General features: G+C 40.2%; 1 protein-coding gene across 8 annotated transcripts in view; it reads left to right on the top strand.

The window, feature by feature from the left end:
- The first annotated feature begins 9,565 nt into the window (after positions 1–9,565).
- The window catches only part of LOC129414754 (sodium/potassium/calcium exchanger 2-like), a 46,486-nt gene continuing 40,503 nt past the window's right edge, over positions 9,566–15,548 (top strand). For 5 of the 8 annotated variants that reach the window (XM_055169277.2, XM_055168956.2, XM_055169070.2 and 2 more), the window contains exons 1-2: positions 9,567–9,811; positions 10,954–11,955. In XM_055169277.2, the coding sequence (XP_055025252.1) occupies positions 11,095–11,955 (861 nt within the window). In that variant the 5' untranslated portion in view covers positions 9,567–9,811; positions 10,954–11,094. Of the gene's footprint in view, positions 9,812–10,953; positions 11,956–15,548 lie in introns of all 8 variants that reach the window. The other 3 variants (XM_055169211.2, XM_055169279.2, XM_055169136.2) reach the window with 1 other exon arrangement.

Here is a 15,548-nt window from a genome sequence, read left to right as displayed (position 1 = left end):
AAAAAATCTGAATGTTCAATATGTTGAAAAAAGTAAAAAAAATAACAGTATGTCATTGCTGTTTCAAACTTCAGTGTTCAACAAAATTCAACAAAGAAGACAAGATCGTGAAGAAATAAATAAGTAAATGTTTTGCTGCACTTCAAAAGTAGTGTATTATGACTCTTATTTTATGGTCTTACTGTGTAATGACCGAGTAAAAAGCAACACTTTATTTTACAGTCCTGTTTCCATGTAGTTACCATGGATGTAATAGTGAATGTACCCAGTAGTACGGTTATTTAATGCTTGGTTTAAAGGACAAATATACTGAGTACCAAAATGGCACATCAGTAATGTTTGTTCTTAGTTATCATATATGTATGGTATAAGTATAACTTACACTTACCTGCAGGTACCACACACTTATCATGTATATACAATTTGTAAGTACAGTATTGTTTCTTGTTAGTTACAGTAAACATACACCATATGTGCCGGTCATTAATTTATGACCTACAGGTACCACACACGTATCATGTATATACAATTTGTAAGTACAGTAGTGTTAGATATTAGTTATCATATATGTACACTATAAATACCTGTCATTTACCCTAACTTGCATGTAAATACTAAATACTTATATTGTACATTCATTTGTAAGTACAGTAGTGTTTCTCGTTAGTTACAGTATACCTACACTATAAGTATGTATCTGTTATTACCCAGTACTTATCTAGAGTTACATAATTACTACCAAGTATGTACTACTGGTAAGTACAGTAATGATACCAATTAATTACCATGTAGATACCTAAAAGTAAGTACCACACATTTGTCGGTAAGTACAACTTATTTACCATATATGTACACTGTAAGTACACGTACTGTAAAATAAAGTGCTACCATGCACTTGCGAAACTGTGATATCAGTTCTTGCCATTCTGTTTTAATAACGTAAAAATGGATCGGTGGCTAAACCAAAGAGGACTCAAAAGAAAAGATCAAGCTTCAACTGAAAGCAGCTAAAATCCACAGATCTACATGTATTAGTTTTGTTATGTACTAGTTTTTGTTTCATGTGTAAAATCCCTGTAATTTCAGTGATTTTGGAGATAAGGGGAACCTTTTATTGATACCATAGTTACAACCAAAGACTTCATATACGCACCACCTCAGTTTTAAACTAATGGCTCTTTGGAATGACATTAAGTGGAACCTAGGCTGTTATAGTATGTTTAATTGCAGGTTTTTTTCAGATGTGCATCTGAAAATATAATAATTTCTGAACATATAATTTGTGTTTAAAAATGTGTTTTTGACTTGAAACAGTTGCATATTAAATTTAAATTTAGCTCATCCTTCCTATTTTGTTGTTTTTTGGGGGGGGGGTGTTAGAGTGGGATTCTGTTAGGTGGTCCTCAGAAAAAAATTGGAAGATAAAGTGGTCCTTGGGCTGAAAAAGTTTGAGAAACACTGGTCTAGATGAATACACTGTTAACCCAGAAATTGTCTTTACTTAAACAATCAAGTAAACATCACTTAATATTTTCTGTTTTGAAGCCAAAGCTTAAAAAGTTTAGTTGATTTAACGTTTAAGCTTACAAAATCCATTAAACTAAAACATTCAAGTAAAATTAACTTAAAATTATTAGTTCATGTTGTGAGGAATACCCACAATCCTTTGCGCCTGAATATTTTGATTATTTTACGCTTTTTCACAGAATAAAAACTGGTAAGAACTTTCTCTACTCAAATATTTGTTAATAAAAATGTCATATAGGTTCAAGCTCTTATATTATTGATGTTGTTTTGTTGTAAATTATAATTTTGTGAAGTCACCGTTCGGGTGATCAGTGTTTCCGTACATGAAGCCTGTTCAGAACATTTTATTGCATTTCTCTCCACAGTACTGACAATCTATGTCAAAAACACAGTTTTGTGTGTGTTTCTGTGGAGAATCACGTTTATTTAATTATTGAGTTAAAGGCGGAGTCCACGATGATTGAATGCCAATGTTGATATTTGAAATCACCTAAAAAAACACGCCCCTACCCCAATAGAATCTGGACCTTCTGTTGATAGACCCGCCCCACACATACGCAACCCGGCAAGGATGTCGGTTAGTAGACACGCTCCTTACTGCTGATTGGCTATAAGTGTTTTTTTTGGTAGTTGGCCCGTCTCCTTTTCCAAAGCGTTTTTCAAACACCGTGGACTCCGCCTTTAAAGTCAGTCATTAGTTTTGTGTTTTAATACCATTTATAACATCAAAAGTAATATAAAGTGATAAAAACTAAAGTTATATGCAACGGGTTTCCTCACAAACTTCTAGTAATGTCTAATCCGGGTTAAGAGTGCAGGAATATTGGGAGAAATTAAAACATTAAGTACATTAAACTTAAAATGAATTGTTTTTTTTAACCAGGCAAAATTAACTTTTTTAGGGCAACGAGTTTCCATATTTTTTTTAAGTTCAATCAACCTGTATGGGCTTACAGTGTAGACCCCAATCTCTGTCTTGGGTTTAAGTCACATCCATACTGTCACATAACTGAGAGAAAAAGTGTCACGATCGGTTTTAACCGGAAAGTGGAAAACAAAAGGAGAACCCAAACGCAGAGGAATGTATGAAAATATAACTATGATTTATTTACAGAAATAAAAGAAACACCCACGAGGGGGTAAAACAAGGGATAACAAAAACACTGTGATAAAACACAAACGGAACACCAGAATAAATGGAACAGGTAACTAAATACATGAAGACTGAAATACGACAATGCACGCACACCAGTGCTTTAAGTGGCCCAAAAGAGGTTCCGGTACTCTATTTTTTTTTTTTTTTTTTGCTGACTCGACTCCTATATTGAAGGGGTTTTATATTCAGCAGTCAACAGAAGACCTTGTAAAAAATAATAAATCCTTTTATAAGTTTATGGATTTGCTTGAGCTAGAAATAGCTACTGAACATAAATAAAATGTGCAAAAGGATTTTAAAAAAAACCATTAGAAAGAGCTACTGTAGAGCTTTTGAACATAAATAAAATGTGCAAAAGATATGTGAGGAAAATTTTCAGCATGGTTAAATGCTAAAACTAGTTGTTCAGATAGAAAGAGCTTGAAAAAAAACTTTAAAATGACACGAAGACCCTGCAGGGTACTATGGGTTCAAGAATAACAAAATACTGGCCATTTGAAACTCGAAAGTCATTTATTTTGTCCCATTGTTTTCCATTTTGCGGGTGGTAAAACTACTGTGCACGTCGTTCAAATTCTCATTCACTTGTAGTTTAGCAATTAAACTAAATGTATATTACAATTTCAAGAATGTTTTCTGCACATCGCCCTTAGGAAATCCGAAGAGGGGAACCAAACTGACAGCCGCGACAGCGGAGATTATCACGTACCTACAAACAGGTATTGGATAAAGTTTGCGTCTGACCTGCAGCTATCATTCTGGCTTGGTGGGATGTCAGCCAGCATGTCCTCTGATACTGACCTTGTTCTTTTACTACTCAGAGTCTAAAACAAGGAGGGCATATTAAGTGTTCATTGTATTTTCATTTTAACCGAGCATCTATGGTTGCGCGTTTCACACACAAACACACACACCTCTCCAGTCCAGAGCACGTTGACTGACCGACGCATGCGCTTTTAACTTGTAAACACAAGGGTGTATGGGTAATGTAGTCTCTGCTCTCGGTGGGATGAATTAGGAAGCGTACATTAAGGGCGCTCTGAAAAGCCGCAGCGCAGCCAAAGGATTAAATTAAACCTCTGATTTTTAAACAGATGTGCAAATGAGCGTTCCGGTACGCTAAAAGCACGTTCTGGGCGCACGGAGAGGTGGTGGTACGCTCAAGAGCTATTTTTGGAAGTGGCGGTACTGAGTACCGGGGCGTTCCGGCCCACTTAAAGCACTGACGCACACCACACAGAGAACACGAGGGCATAATATAGACAGCACACCAATGGGGAACAGGTGAACATAATTAATCACATAAGACACGAGTACATAAGGGAGTAGGGTGAAAGTGACAAGACACTGGGAACACGTGTCACACATACATGATGTGAAAACACACGTGTTCCCACATAAACACAATGCTGCCATGGCCTTGCCCTCTAACATCCCACCTGGATAATAACCAGTGTCAGGCAAGACCATGACAGCCACAAGACACTGAGAACACGTGTCACACAGACATGATGTGAAACACACGTGTTCCCACGTAAACACAATGCTGCCATGGTCTTGCCCTCTAACATCCAACCTGGATACTACCCAAGGTCAGGCAAGACCATGACAGCCACAAAACACTGGGAACATGTGGAAGCCACACACTATATGCCTCCACATGCTCCCACACAGAACATAGTACTGTCATGGTCTTGCCAGATACACTCAAACCTGAGTCTAGTGCAAAAATATCTGGCAAGCCCATGACAGTACCCCCATCTTCAAAGACGGATACCAGACGTCATAAACAAAAACAAACAAAAACATTAAACACGAGGAACGAAAGACTGCACAACAGAAGACAACCACGACAACATTACCACGAACAACAAAGGTAAACAAACATATGTGACAAACGGATTGGGGTGATTTCACAAAAACAATACATGATGAAGGGGTGGTGGGGCAAAAACAGGGGGAACAAAATGTCCATGGTGAACATGAGTCCCAGAGTCCCACGGCTGAAATGCCGGCTGGTGACGTGTCGCCGGCTGCGCCGGCGGGTGACGAGTCTCCGGCTGCGCCGGCGGGTGACGAGTCTCCGGCTGCGCCGGCGGGTGACGTGACTCCGGCTGCGCCGGCGGGTGACGTGACTCCGGCTGCGCCGGCGGGTGACGTGACTCCGGCTGCGCCGGCGGGTGACGTGACTCCGGCTGCGCCGGCGGGTGACGTGACTCCGGCTGCGCCGGCGGGTGACGAGTCTCCGGCTGCGCCGGTTCCGAGGCCCTCTTCGTCCTCCTCCTCCTCCGTTTCGACGCTGGGAGTGCAGGTCCGAGACTGGCCCCGGGAGTAGTCTCCAGCACCGGGGAGATGGGAGTCGACCTCCCCATCCTGATGGCCCCGGTCATAACACCCCTCACGCTGGACTGAGTCTGGCGGAGTCCAGCAGATCCAGTATGTGTCCGCCTGGTGTTGGTCTCGGGTCCGCATACGAGTGGGTCATAAAACTATAACTATAAGGGAGTAGGGTGAAAGTGACAAGACACTGGGAACACGTGTCACACATACATGATGTGAAAACACACGTGTTCCCACATAAACAAAATGCTGCCATGGCCTTGCCCTCTAACATCCCACCTGGATAATAACCAGGGTCAGGCAAGACCATGACAGCCACAAGACACTGGGAACACGTGTCACACAGACATGATGTGAAACACACGTGTTCCCACGTAAACACCATGACAGCCACAAAACACTGGGAACATGTGGAAGCCACACACTATATGCCTCCACATGCTCCCACACAGAACATAGTACTGTCATGGTCTTGCCAGATACACTCAAACCTGAGTCTAGTGCAAAAATATCTGGCAAGCCCATGACAAAGAGTGCTTTCATTAATAATGAGATTCAAAACCTCTAAATCAGATATGGTCTGGTGTCTAAGAGCTTCTTAGGATATCAAAATATAACATTCTCTTGTAAAACATGAAGTTTCTGATGATTTAGTCAGATTGTATTGTGCATGTCTAGTGTATGTGCATTTAGCTGCACGAAAAGCATGCAAGGATACGAAGATAGCACACGCAATTATCAAGAGAACCCAATGCGAGAACCACAAAGACCTCGATACATTTATCATATCTGCAAGCAGAGAGAACAATTAAAGCGATCAAAGAAATGTTTCAGAGAAACACATGACCCTTTGTGCTGCTAATGCATTGCTACTAAACTATACAGGAGCACATAATATATATTTCAATTTAGTTTTTCTTTCTTTTTGTGTTGTACTTCTGTGTATGTTTTGCATATTTGTATTATCTGTTTTTATACTGTTTGATATACAGTTGTGTTCAAAATTATTCAACCCCCCAATGCTGTTAAGGGTTTTAGGGAATTTAGTGTACATTTGTAATTGTATTCAGAATGAAATCCTACAATGACTTCTTAAAGAACCATATGCAACTAAAATGACATCAATTGGTTTTGTAATATAGTAGTAAATGTTTCTTTTGTGAATTCTTCATTGACACAATTATTCAACCCCTTAAAGAACTACCACTCTGAAGAACAGAGGTTCATTGAAGTGTTTTCAATCAGGTTTTGAAAACACCTATGGATGTCAGGGAACAGCAATAAAGCCTAATAAGCACCAATTAGGCAGCTTTAAAATGACTGTGATACTCAACTCCTTCTAAACATTTACTGGTGAGGTTACAAACATGGTGAAGTCAAAAGAATGGTCCAGGAAGACAAGAGAAGAGGTGATTAATCTTCACAGGAAGGGCAATGGCTATAAGAAGATTGCAAAGATGTTAAACATACCAAGAGACACCATAGGAAGCATCATTCGCAAATTCAAGGCAAAGGGCACTGTTGAAACGCTTCCTGGTCGTGGCAGAAAAAAGATGCTAACTGCGACTGCTGTGCGCTATCTGAAGCGTAGAGTGGAAAAAAGTCCTCGTGTGACTGCTGAGGAACTGAGAAAAGATTTGTCAGATGTGGGTACTGAAGTTTCTGCTCAGACAATACGGCGCACCCTGCGTACTGAAGGCCTCCATGCCAGAACTCCCAGGCGCACCCCCTTGCTGTCTCCAAAGAATAAGAAGAGTCGACTGCAGTATGCCAAAAGTCATGTGGACAAACCACAGAAGTTTTGGGATAGTGTTCTGTGGAAAATTAGAACTGTTTGGGCCCATGGATCAACGCTATGTTTGGAGGAGGAAAAACGAGGCCTATGAAAAAAAGAACACCTTGCCTACTGTGAAGCATGGTGGGGGGTCAATCATGCTTTGGGGCTGTTTTGCTTCTGCAGGTACAGGGAAACTTCAGCGTGTGCAAGGTACCATGAATTCTCTTCAGTACCAGGAGATATTGGATGACAATGTGTTGCAGTCCGTCACAAACCTGAGGCTTGGACCTTTCAACAGGACAATGATCCCAAGCATACCTCCAAATCCACTAGAGCATGGTTGCAGAAAAAAGGCTGGAACATTTTGAAGTGGCCATCGCAGTCACCAGACTTAAATCCGATTGAGAACCTCTGGTGGGACTTAAAGAAACAGTTGCAGTGCGCAAGCCTAAGAATGTGACTGAATTGGAGGTTTTTGCCCATGATGAATGGGCGAAGATACCCGTAGATCGCTGCAAGACACTTGTGTCAAGCTATGCTTCACGTTTAAAAGCTGTTTTAACTGTAAAAGGATGTTGTACTAAGTACTAAGATTGAATGTCACTTGGGGGTTGAATAAAACTGATAATGATGTGAGCACAGAAAAGACATTTGTGGTTATTTCATTATAAATGTTATGTTATATTTGTCTGACCTACACATGCCTCTTTGATGTAATTGTAAGCAGGATGACTGAATGATCAAAATCAATGTCAAACCGGCCAAAACAATTTCAGTTGGGGTTGAATAATTTTGAACACAACTGTACATTCTGCATTAATTCAGTATCATTAAGAAAATAAACTTCAAGTGTTTTCCAGTCATTTGGATGTCTCATTTAGATAAACAGCTTAGACATTCATCAAACTAATCTCTTTGGTATTCCCTTAAAGATAGAAAGCAATGAAACATGTACAGAATAGAAAGGTATTAAATAAATAATAACATATTTTTTGCCCTTTAATAATGTAAACAAGTGCTTATTACAAACACTTATTCTGACACACTTTTACCACACGGGGACACTGTTGGGCAGTTCTTACTATGAAAAAAATATATTAGTTGTTATTATTATGTTTGATATTATGCTACTCCTATTATAATTTAATTGCTGATGTTGGCTATAAGAAAGTGTCAGTGTGTTTTAAATTTCAGCATTAAGAAGAGATAGGCTATTTGTGGTATTTATTTTGTTCATTATTTTTGATTATTATAATTATTATGTTTATTAATCCAAACAGATATTCCTCCTTTAAAGAGATGAAAAAAATTAAAATTCTGTCATCATTTACTCGCCTTCATGTTGTTACAAACCTGCATAAATGTCTTTGTTCTGACAAACACAAATGAGTATACTTTTTTCCTACTATGAAAGTGAATGGGGTCCACGAACGGTTTGGTTACAAACATTCCTCAAAATATCTTCCTTTGTGCTCATCAGAACAAAGAAATATATATGGGTTTGTAACAACATAAGGGCGAGTAAAAAGATGACAGAATTTTTATTTTTAGGTGAACTATCTCTTTAATGCCAATTACCATGAGTAAGGAGACAATATGTCATTATTATAGAGAACCAGAGGCGAGTGAATGACACCTGCACTGGTATTACTGTAAATCATGATTCTTCTGGGATACTGAAACAGCAAGAATGCCTGTCACACACACACACACACACACACACACACACACACACACACACACACACACACACAATAGGCTCCTCTCACACCTCCTGTACTTTCACACTCCTCTCTCACGAGGCTGACTGTAAACACCACCATGATTTTAGCAGAGCAAAAATGTTGAGTCTCCATTTGTCAGAGACACCCATTACAGATTTAAAGGCACCAATACATTGATTTCGGAGAGATCGCACCAGTGAAGCTCAGGAGAATCTTGATAAATTGACTCATTTATGACACTGGACAGATGAAGAGAGACTTTTAATGTACAAACAAGTCAATGGGAGTTTTCCTCCTGAGAGACACAGAGTTCAATGCTAAAAAAAAGTAAATCTTTCAGACCTCATACTGCAGCTTACTACAAGATAATAAATGCACGATCTGCTATATAGACAGCTGTACATCTGCAGATACTTTTATTACCACATTAAATGTCTCTCTGTGTGGGTGTGTGTGCGTAATTCTCAAGAACAATGCATAACAAAATTTAACTAAAGTGCATACATGTTTCTAACATATAACATAAACAAATGCAAAACAATGATAAATAAATTACAATTATGATTGGAAATAGGACATGATAATGAGGTTGGAAATATACTGTATTAGCATTAAATTTGTGTTGCAATGTTTCATTGCAACATTCTGTTGATTTTCAATTGTATTGTTGCTTTTGGGGAGAAATATGACTTAAATCTTACAAACTAGTACTACATGTCTTGTAAATGTTGACATTAGTAATCATTCGTATTACCCTAAAACTACGTACAATAAAAACGAAAACAGAGAAAGCCAGAAAGAATATATGTGCACATGTGGAAACATATTTAGCCTGTGATATAATTTTAAACTCATGATGTGCGAGAACCACGCTGCCGTAACCAGGGCAACGCTTCACCCAGGTCATTGTGACGTCACAGATACGTGTGGACCGCGCTGGCCGACACCTGTGCACACGCACACACAGTGAGTGAGTGAGTGAGCCAGAGAGAGAGAGAGAGAGAACGAGAGAGAGAGAGAGAGAGAGAGAGAGAGAGAGAGAGAGAGAGAGAGAGAGAGAGATCATTGGTCCTCGCTATAGGTGATGTCTGGGAAAAAAGCGCATGATAGAGGTGCGCTCTCGGAGCTCCGCCCCTAAATAACATCAGCACCAGCATCACCATCATCATCATCATCATCATCACAGACGGAAAGAAATAACCGGAGGGCACGAGAGAGGACGCACGCGGATTGTCAACTTGCTGCATGCGCCTCGCCGCGCGTCGCGTTCATGCATCACCTCTGAGCGTAAGTCTTCATTTATTATATTAAAGTTTATCAATGTATTGTGTTAATGTATCGTTATTGAAGATTGCAGAATTGCGCAAACATGATGCATTATTAGAATGGTACGTTAGATAAACTCTCACATGACTTCATCATTTCATATTAGGCGATATATAATTCATGGCAGAGCGCAGAGGTCATGAGAATGACAGGTGTGTTGTGTGTCAGATGTTTCATGAGTTATGACAGCTCTTTACTCTTTAATAACAGTCTGTGATAAATGACATTGCCATGCATGGAGATATTTACCGGATATTTATGTTCAGAATATGAAAAAATAAATCTCTGAGATGAAACCTGCATGACTAAAGGCTTTAGGGAAATACAGATTTATTTATTTATTTATAAATAAATAAAACTTATTATATAAAAATGCTTTCAAAATATCTGCATTCCCAAAATAACTGAAAACAAACTAATAACTAAAGCAACTTATATAATAAATGAATTGAATAGAGTTTTTAGATTAGTGGATTAATACTAATTATTGGAGCTTTTATGTTTAATAAGCTGAAACTTCCTCCAGTTTCTATACTGGAGATCTTACTGCATGCTTCTTGATTGTTTCTAGGCCTTTCTATTGAATAGCTCTAACCTTAAAGACATATAACATAAACACATATACTAGATATTTGAGAATGTCTGACTTTAGTCATTACTGGTTTTCATGTATGATAAAGTAGTAGTACAGTATATTTTCAAGTGAGGACTTTTATAGCTGTTTTGGTTGATGTCTGATACTGGTTTTCAGTTTAGCTCTTTAAAAAATGCTTTAGATGTGTGTGTTGCGATTGTAGTATTTGTCAGTGATACACGCATTTTAGTTATGTAAGGCTTGTGTTGTAAAACGGCTGCGTCTGGAATGAGACGTGCTTTTGACATTGTGCAGTTTCACTGTGACCTTGAAAATGCATACGCAGCTTAGAGGAAGAGCTAGTCAGCGAACGTTCTCGGATTCAAACGTGCACCAGCACGCACCGTTAATACCTCGATGTGCGTGTGGATACTGAGAGCGTAGATCTAGGTGGTTCTGTGCTGTGTATGATAAACCCTCTCCCCATCCCTGCTCACTCTCTCTTTCTCTCTGTGATTATTTCTCTCAGGCTAATATAAGGAACCCTCTGGCGTGCTGAAGTACATCTGGATTCTCCCGATTTTCTGGACAAGTAGCACGCTCGGCATGCGCTAAGTCCATCCCTAGCGCAGTGAGAGAGCACGTTAGTGTCGAAGCCGGGACAACGGCCATGGCCTTTAATTCAGATGCACTACCGCAGTATCACGAGGGCGTTTGCTCCCACCGGCGCTTCCGGCACGTGTGGAAGACGCGTCGGCCAGCGCGGATTCTCTGCCTCCTCGCCGCACTCGTAGCAATAAGCACAGTGGCCTTCTCATGGCCCTCGTCTTCTCAGCGGGAGGGGCTATGGAGCCACACCCCACACAGGACTTTGCTGTCCACAGACCTTGGTTACCATGGTAACCTCTCAAAGAACACGCCCGTGCCCAAGCACTCATCCCCGGGGTCGAACGAGAGTCAGGGGGAATATCCAACTGACCTGTTCAGCTTGAAGGACCGCAGGCGAGGTGCCGTAATACTGCACATGTTCGGCATGATCTACATGTTCATCGCCCTGGCCATCGTGTGCGATGAGTTCTTTGTTCCTGCGCTGACCGTCATCACGGAGAAACTCAAGATTTCGGACGATGTCGCGGGCGCCACCTTCATGGCGGCCGGGGGCTCGGCTCCCGAACTTTTCACCTCTGTCATCGGCGTCTTCATTTCCCACAGTAACGTGGGCATCGGCACCATCGTCGGCTCGGCGGTGTTCAACATCCTGTTTGTCATCGGAATGTGCGCCGTGTTCTCCAAAGAGATCTTGAACCTGACGTGGTGGCCTCTGTTCAGGGACGTCTCCTTCTACATCATCGGCCTCATCATGCTCATCGTCTTCTTCTTGGATAACTACATCACGTACTGGGAGAGCATCAGCCTCCTGCTGGCCTACGCCACCTATGTGGTCTTTATGAAGTTCAATGTAACGGTAGAGACTTTCGTCAAGGGCTGTCTGAACAGAAACCAGGTTGTGGAGGTGGAGACCCAACCGAAGGTGAGTTGACAACCCCCTTCCTTTCTCAGAATGTCTAACCCTTCATAAACTAAGTGGATTTTGGTTAAGCTGTTTCTTTGTGGACAGTGTTACCACAGTAACAAAGAGGACATTGAAAATAGTTTGTGTACTATGACGTCTCTATTGACTGGGTGTCTCCAACCCTGCTCCTGGTGAGGTACCATCCTTCAGACTTTTTTGGTAGTCCTCCAGCTCCAACACACCTGTCTGTAATTATCAAGCAACCCTGAACACCTTGATTAGCTGCTTTTGTTGTGTTTAATTGCGGTTGGAGCTAAAATCTGCAGGACGGTATCTCACCAGGAGCAGGGTTGGAGAGCACTGATATAGAATGTTGGGTTGTCGAGAAAGGTCAGTCTAGGATTTGGTCCAGACCGGTTTAGGATAAGACAGTAGTTTCATGAGAATGATGGGCAGTCATATATATATTCAAAATGCATTACACTGGACCCAAGTGTGCCCTCCAATGTTGCCAGGCAACAGGTAGTTGTTTTCTTTATAGGACCCACAGTATATGTAGTTTTTTTCTACAGCAAATGTTTTGGCTGCTCATCCACATGCAGTCTTGCATGCAGCTGCAGTAATCCTGCAAGCTTTATGTATTGTAATCCATTTGTGTCAGCTACTGCAACAAGGCCTCCAGTAACAATAATCATGATCTAATACCTCATGCCTAATCCCTGAACCCTGAAGTGTTCAGAATATCTTCAAGCACAGCTCGATCAGATCCATCACTGCATTTTGACAGGACATTTCTCACTAAATGTTTTTCTGGATGCAACAATCACAATAGTAACATCATTAGGCACTAATTAGTCTCGGACAAATGAGTCTGCAACAAATGCAGTAACTATCATGCATGTAAAGCTAATAGGAAACTTACAGTACAGATCAGTTCTAATGATTGCTGTCAGCAAAATAAAGATCACCAGTAAGACGTTTTTGGTTGCACAGCATTCATGGACGTAACTAATTTGAACATCTGAACACTATGCACAAATTTTGCCACTTGCATCCTGAAAAATCCACAAATTCAGCAAGCTGTATTTTGGATCAATGCTGCAATTATAGTGAGCTCACTTTGATGGGCACTCGTGAGCCCAAGCCACGGGATGCCCCACATCGAGTACAGTATGTGCCCTGTTGGCCTCTGCCCCTGGTGTGAGGTCTTGTGGTGTAGACTATCTGCAAGTATTAATATTGTGTTAATGTAACGTTACAATAAAGTTCAGGGGTGTTTAAGAGTTATAAAGCCAAAGAGTCTTAGCCAATATGAGATTGTGGTAAACTTCTATGCTGCCATTAATGTAAGGAAATCTGATTGATGTGAAGCAGGAGAAGCTCACAGTGGACTGTATCACAGCACCGAGGGATTGTGGGATTGTGTAGTCACGTTCATTACGCAATCTATTTCAAAGAAACCAACCAAAGCCCTACTGGTGTACTATGAACAAATTGTGTCCTTTTTCTCTGAGCATATTGACAACCTTTGCCTGAATCTAGTAATGTGATTGAGATTATGCTTAATGAAGGATTAACTTCAGCAGTAAGGAGTCATGCAGGGTCAGAAGGATTGATTTGAGGTGGAAGGGAATTGCTGTAATATTAAAGTGTCATAGAACAGACGTGTCTCACAGTGTCTTGTTTTGTTTGGACTGACATGTCAAAGATGGCTGCCACTGTCTTTTTTTAACTCTAATTACTTTGACATCAGACAGGTCTCTATGACGATATGAAGTGAGGTGAAGCGTATTGTCAAGGAAACAACATGCTTGTGTTTCACAAACTACTATACAGGTTTGGAGAATGAACGCACATGCGACAGGGTCAGTAGTAAATGCTGTTCCTCATTCAGACTCAGGGTCTGACCTGGGCAGTAACTACTGCATTTCTATACTAACTTGCTTAGTTCAAGAAAGTTTTGATTAAAGGGGACATAAAGTTTTGTAAAGTTTTAGCACAAAATACTCCACAGATAATTTATTATAGCATGTTAAAATTGCCACTTTGTAGGTGCAAGCAAAAATGTGCCGTTTTTGGGTGTATCCTTTAAATGCAAATGAGCTGGTAATGCAAACACTGATCACCATAATGGTGGTTTGTTGAAATTGAAACTCAATTCTGCCGTCAATTGTTCTCTCTCTCTCTCTCTCTCTCTCTCTCTCTCTCTCTCTCTCTCTCTCTCTCTCTCTCTCTCTTCACTAAATGACAATGCCGTGGTTGGATAGTGCAGATTAAGGGGCGGTATTATCCCCTTCTGACATCACAAGGAGAGCCAAATTTCAATGACCTATTTTTTTACATGCTTGCAAAAATGGTTTACCAAAACACTGTATAAAACCTCTAACAGTTACTATTTCTTTAGCTCATATTTATATAGCCAATCTCAGTGTAAATCTATTAAGCCATGCAAGCCTATAGGCGGGGGAACCTTTTAAGTTAATCCAACTTTCACTTTTGATGCTGTGTATTATCTGAATAACACCTTTTTAGGGCGAACAGAGGTGAAATGCATGACTAGTATATTTATGTTTTGAGGTGAAGCATGATTATATTCAGTTTTTTTTTCTTTGCACTATTTGTTACTGAAGCTTAAATGATCCATAGGGATTTAGTTTTACCCAGTGACAAGAGATGGAAATGAGTTTCAGAGGAGCTCTAAAAGCCGTATAGTAAAGCTTTAACCAAATCAGGATTTATCATGACTACATAGGGCAGGTATTGTGGTGACACGGAGGTGGGGACGATCATTTCTGATCGTTCATGCCCACATGTTTATACTCTAGCAGCTTATCTCTGCTATGTGAGATGTTTGCGGTCTGCTGCCTCATACAGGACTCATTTTGTGCATTATTTACAGCTTGACAGAGCAAAATACAATTAAACAGAACGTGAATTTACTTACTAAGCATCTGTGCATGTTGCATGTGTATCAACACTCATATGATCCAGACGATCCCTTCTTTTCGATAAATTTATATCTACACACTAGATACAAATAATCTACAATACCAACTGTAAAATTCTGGCAAGTCATTTTAATGGTAACTGTTCATGATATTTTTAGATTAAATTTAAAATAGAATCACAGGAAGTGCATAATTTGAGTAGCACTGTGGCTGTATAGTGAATGGGTTCAGGGTTGCCAGGTCTGCCTAATAAAACCATCCCAATGGCCAGTCAAAACTAGTCCAATGACTCAAGTTCAAACACCAAAATTGAATATGCCACTATAACGCATATTTTACAGTCACTTTTATGCATTACACACAGTTTCTTCTTGAAGATCACTGTATAGAAGTAATGATAAACACAATAAGTTTTCATAAAATAAATCATTATGCCTCAGAATGGACAGCTAATGGACAAAATCCTTTCATCTTTAACCGGCAGAACCCACAATTCCAAAGTATTTTGTGGAAAAACCAAAGATTTGGCATTTTTAAACTAAATGTAATGCCTTAAAGAGAGTCGTTTTTGATGTGATGGTTTCAGGAAAACTTTTCACCAGCTGTTAACACTTTTACTGCTATTGGATTAAAATGCGCAGTAACAGTGTATCCTCACCATGG

This window comes from Misgurnus anguillicaudatus, chromosome 21 (genome assembly GCF_027580225.2).
Source record: "Misgurnus anguillicaudatus chromosome 21, ASM2758022v2, whole genome shotgun sequence".
Classification (NCBI taxonomy): domain Eukaryota; kingdom Metazoa; phylum Chordata; class Actinopteri; order Cypriniformes; family Cobitidae; genus Misgurnus; species Misgurnus anguillicaudatus.
Note: the sequence above shows the minus strand (reverse complement) of the source record. Positions and strands in the feature narration are given on the sequence as shown.